We start from the raw sequence: 4,764 nt of genomic DNA, 5'->3' as shown, positions 1-4,764 counted from the left end.
GGGCGCTGTGAGGACCGGGCGAGGAGCCCGGGCGGACCGACGGCCTGGCCGGGCGCCCCCTGCCGGCCGGGAGGACCTCGGCCTCCCCACGCGCTGGGCCCCGCAGACAGGGCGGCCCAGCGAGCCCAGACTCGGACTGGTATGCAGACCTGCGGCAGCAAGAGGGATGAGGCTTTCGGGTGGAGAGCGCTGGGCCTGGGTGATGCTCATCCAGGCAAAGGGCCAGGGTCCTCCAGTCCTACGGCCTCTGGCGAATGGGGAGTGCAAGGTCACTGCTACGCGGGGCACCCCATCCCCGCCAATGGCTTACAAAGTCCACGTGGGAAGTAATCCCAGAGCAGGCGCAACAGGGAGAGTCCACGCCTGCCGTGAAAGGCGATGGGATTCCATCGCCAAATCTCAGAAGTGGCCTCAGAGGCAGGCTCGTGCCTGAACGCCTCTGTGGCCTTGGGAGGCGCGGTTCTGCCCCACTCGGCTCAGACTGGACCTCAGGATGTGGGTCGTGTCGGTGCGCGGCAGGGGCCGTAGTCTCACCCCAAGGGCGGCCTTGGTCAGAGGTTGGAAGTGGCCTTGGGTGAGGGGGAGGCCAGGACTGCTTGCTCTACAGCTCTAGATCTGACTCTAGTGGTCCCTTAGAGAGCTCGTTAAAATACCTTGCTCGGGCCCAGCCGCGGTGGTGCAGTGGTAACCCAAGTGCCCTGTAAAGCTGGAAGCCATACTGCCGACTGTGGGTTCAGGTTCCCGGGTCAGCTTGAAAATGAACTGGAAACAGGGGCGCCCAGGATCCTGAGGAGCTGGAGGACCAGGGAGAGGGGATTATGGTGTGACAAGATGCCATCACGGTGTTGCTTGCTCTCTCGCATCGCTAAGTCACGCGTTCTACATAAAAACCAATACGTGGCTGGGTGCCATTCCCAGTCCCTTATCCATCAGGTCTGGAGCAGGCTAAGAATCTGCGTTTCGAACAAGTCCCCAGGAGATCTGCGGCTGCAGCTCAGGACCCACACCGGGGTCACTACAGGTGTGTGCAAAGACATGAGAACTGAGTCCTACCTAACCCCTAGGCGTGGTCTCAGCTCCACCACTCACCAGCTGCAAAGCTTGGAGGGTTTCACCGACGGGGAGAACCGAATGCCCGTGCTCTACTGAGCATGCTGTGCCACGTCGCGTGAGTATCAGAGAGGGCTTTGCACAGGGCGCTGTTAGAGAGGCCGAGTGCTGAGGTCTGCGGCCACAGGGGCCAGGTCCCTCACGGGCAGACCTATGCAGGAGGTCACTTCAACTCCAGGTCCTCACCTTACTTCTCAGTGGGTTCTACCAGGAAAGGGGCAAAGGAACGTGGCCTTGGCTGCAGTCGTCAGACCTGCAATTTCCACAGGTGGACACCGCCGGCTATATCAAGCCCCCAACCCAGGTCACTCATTCTGGGGGAAAAACGTGGTTCTCCAAGAGCTTTGCATGTAGCCACATGGCACGTGAATCTGCCCAAAGCTCAGGTATGCACCCAGCTTCCAGGTTCTCAAGGACTGTTAGCAGCCCAAATTCCCTCGGAAGAATCCAGAAGCTTACCAAGGCTGGCAGTGGAAGCAGGGGCTGAGGACAGCCTGAGAACCGCGATGTCTGAAAGCCAAAGGGGACAGCAGCCTACACAGAAAGACCCCTATAAAGTGGAGCTTGGGCCGTTTGTGGCGCTTCAGGAAGCTCTCCATGTGGCGCTCCATTGTGACGGCCACTGAGCACGAGGCTGAGTGCTGTGAGTTCTTGGACTGGCCTCTCAAAGGGCCACAGTGAAGGGACATGCACGAGCAAGCTGGCCATGAGCTGTCCGCTGTCTGAGTCGGGAGACTGGCACATGATGGATCTCTAGACCATTTTCTCTATTTTAGAAAAGCTAACTTCCTTCCTTCCTTCTTTCCTTCCTTCCTTCCTTCTTTCTTTCAAGAGAGATTTTTGCTATGGGGCATGTACACAGCAGTTACACACTCTTGCCAGAGAGACAAAGAGACAGAAAGTGAGAAATCACCTCCCAGGAGGGATAGCCACACTGCAATCCCTTCTCCTCCATTCTCCTCTTGGGATCTTGGGCACGCACACACACATGCCCAGCGTGAGTTTTAAGCCACTGGGTCTGGGACTTGAACTGCAGTCAATTATGTGGGAGTCCAGCAACATAACCATCACACCATCTGCTGGTACCAAGATTTCTTTCTTCTTCTTCTTTTTTTTTAAAGACAGGATCTCACTATGTTGCGACTGTTGCACAGGGCGTGTGTGCATGTGTGCCCAAGATCCTGAGAGAATGGAGGAGAAGGGACTGCAGCATGGCCAACCCCCTGGGGAGTGATTTCTCACTTTCTGTCTCTCTCTCTGTCTCTTTCTCTGTCTCTCCTGTGAGTGCATGCACCCTATAGCAAAAATCTCTCTAAAAGAACAAAAAAATAAATATTTCAAACAGATGTTTCAAATTTTGTTAAAGAAAGAAAGAAAGAAAGAAACCATCGATGCTTGCTCTGGGGAGCTCTTCATTGCCTTTTTCTTTTTTTAAGAGAGATTTTTGCTGTAGGGCACATGCACTCGCTGGAGAGACAGAAAGCAAGAAATCATCCTCCAGGGAGGAGGGTCAAGCCATAATCCCTTCTCTTCCAGTCTCCTCTCAGGATTTTGGGCATGCATGCATGCCTGCGTGCCTGTTATGAATTTCAAGCCACCCAGTCGAGGACTCCAACAGCAGTCCACTCCACTGCAGTCCAGCAACGTAACCATTACGCCATGTGCTGGTCCCTCTTTGCTGCTTTCTTCTACTGCCTTTGTTTCATCCAGGTTCTAGCAGCTGGACCTGCCCTGTGCAAACACCTCACTTCCGCAGACCCGCTGACTCTTGGAAGGCAAGGGCAACTCTTTTATTTTTTTTTGGAGAGGTTTTTTGTTTTGTTTTGCTTTTTTTGCTATAGGGCGTGTGCACTCACCAGACAGACAGAGAGAGACATAGAGACAGAAAGCGAGAAATCACCCCCAGGGGGGATAGCCACGCTGCAATCCCTTCTCCTCCATTCTCCTCTCGGGATCTTGGGCACGCACGCGCATGTGCCCAGTGTGAGTTTTAAGCCACCAGGTCCGGAACACGAACCGCGGTCGACTACGTGGGAGTCCAGCAACATAGCCATTATGCCAACTGCTGGTCCCGGGAAGGGCAACTCTTTAGCCAGGCTCTCGGAGCCCTGAGGGCCTGGGATGGTCTCCCCGCTGCTGCAGCGCCGGGCTGGAGTCTGCCGCCTACAACCCCGAAGTGCCTGTGCCTGCAGCTGGAGGGTGGCTGACGGGGGCGCCGCCATGCTCAGCGGCCTGAGGCCTACTGTCGTGTGTGCTAGTGGCAATTAAGCCACCACCACAGCCAACACATGACATGGCCCACGGAGCCTAAAATAAGGTCTGGCCCTCACAAAATAGTGGCCTTGCCTGAGCTAGAGGCCCTGGATACCCCACTTCCTCTCCACCAACATTAAGCCTTCTCCACATTCTTGGAGGCGGGAGAGTTGACTCCTTTGCCTCCAAAAAAGAAGGGAAGTTCTGAAAAAAGAAAGGGTGTACTGGCATGGAGCTCACTGCACCCACTTCTGGATCAGCCATGACACCCAGTGCCAGAGCCAAACGCGCTGCCCAGCACAGCCAACAGCCTGGGGCAAGGTGCAGAGGGCCGTCCCAGTACACACAGGGTGGTTCAGAAAGCTAAATTCAGAGGCCCTAGGGACGGGTAGCCGGAAGCTGAGGCAGTTCAGGCTTTGGAGGAGGCCAGAGAACTTCTGGAGGACAAGTGGACGGGCAGGACCACAGACACTGGAAGAACCGGGGGCTCAGGCAGCCTGCAGCTGCACACTCAACTCGTTCGGTGTCTGACAGTGGTCAGAATGGCAAGGAGCAGTCCAGCGGTGGCAAAGGGGAGGGCAAGGGGAGCTGTGGGGGGGGTGGGCCCCGAAGACGTGAGGTCACCTTTCCTCACAGCTTTCCTTTCCACCTACGTGAAGCCACAGACTGTACGAAGCGACCAGCACATCAGGAAGAAGGCACCTAGCTGTATGAGGGGACACAGGAGAGACCAGAAAGATGCCTGACCCCATGCTGTGGCCGCCAGAAGGGTGTGTGGGCCTGTGCTGCTTTCCATTGCCCTGCGTCTCACCAACAGGGGTGGGCAAGAGTCACAGAGGACGCTGCGAGGTGGGTTTCTGAGTTTATTCACCTTTGCCCTGGAAGGGCCTTGGAGAGGCTGGCAGTAGTGTTGGGAGTAAGCTGGCCAAGGAGGTGGCCACTGTCTCCCACTGTAAATCCGACGGTGGTGGGCAGGAGACCCTCCCTGTGGCCGCCCTTTCTGAGCCCTGGTCCTCACTAACACCAAGACCGTTTCTGCCACAGACCCCCTCGCCCAGGACAGAGCACCAGTAGAGCACAGGGAACTACAAAGCATGGCAGGCAGGCTGCAGCGTCAGGCTCGGCTCAGGTCCGCTGCAGGCTGAGCGCTAGCAGGGGGTACAGGTGCGCACGTCCACGGCGCCTTCTGGAGGGCAGCTAGGAGGAGAGACCATCGGGCACAGAGTCCGTGCTCCCCTGGGAATGAGCACACAGTCCTGCGCGGCTAGCCCATGGCAGCTGCCCGTCCCACCATGGCTCTGTCCTCTGCAGGCGCTCCAGGCGGCACCACGACCAGCTGCCTGGCTAACCCGACTAACCGTCTCCAAGCTTAGCCAAAGCACACCTGATGCTCCCAGAGCC

The 4,764-nt window shown here is 57.0% G+C and overlaps 1 protein-coding gene across 1 annotated transcript in view; it reads right to left on the bottom strand.

Annotated features, from left to right (window-relative positions):
* DHX30 (DExH-box helicase 30) overlaps positions 1–4,764 on the bottom strand; it is a gene marked incomplete in the record, with an annotated part of 37,186 nt that overhangs the window by 15,585 nt on the left and 16,837 nt on the right. Inside the window, 1 exon segment of the mRNA XM_027767245.1 lies at positions 654–794. Coding sequence (XP_027623046.1) covers positions 654–794 — 141 coding nt within the window.

The sequence above is a fragment of the Tupaia chinensis genome, unplaced genomic scaffold, assembly GCF_000334495.1.
Source record: "Tupaia chinensis unplaced genomic scaffold, TupChi_1.0 Scaffold144066_1, whole genome shotgun sequence".
In the NCBI taxonomy this organism is placed as follows: domain Eukaryota; kingdom Metazoa; phylum Chordata; class Mammalia; order Scandentia; family Tupaiidae; genus Tupaia; species Tupaia belangeri.
Note: the sequence above shows the minus strand (reverse complement) of the source record. Positions and strands in the feature narration are given on the sequence as shown.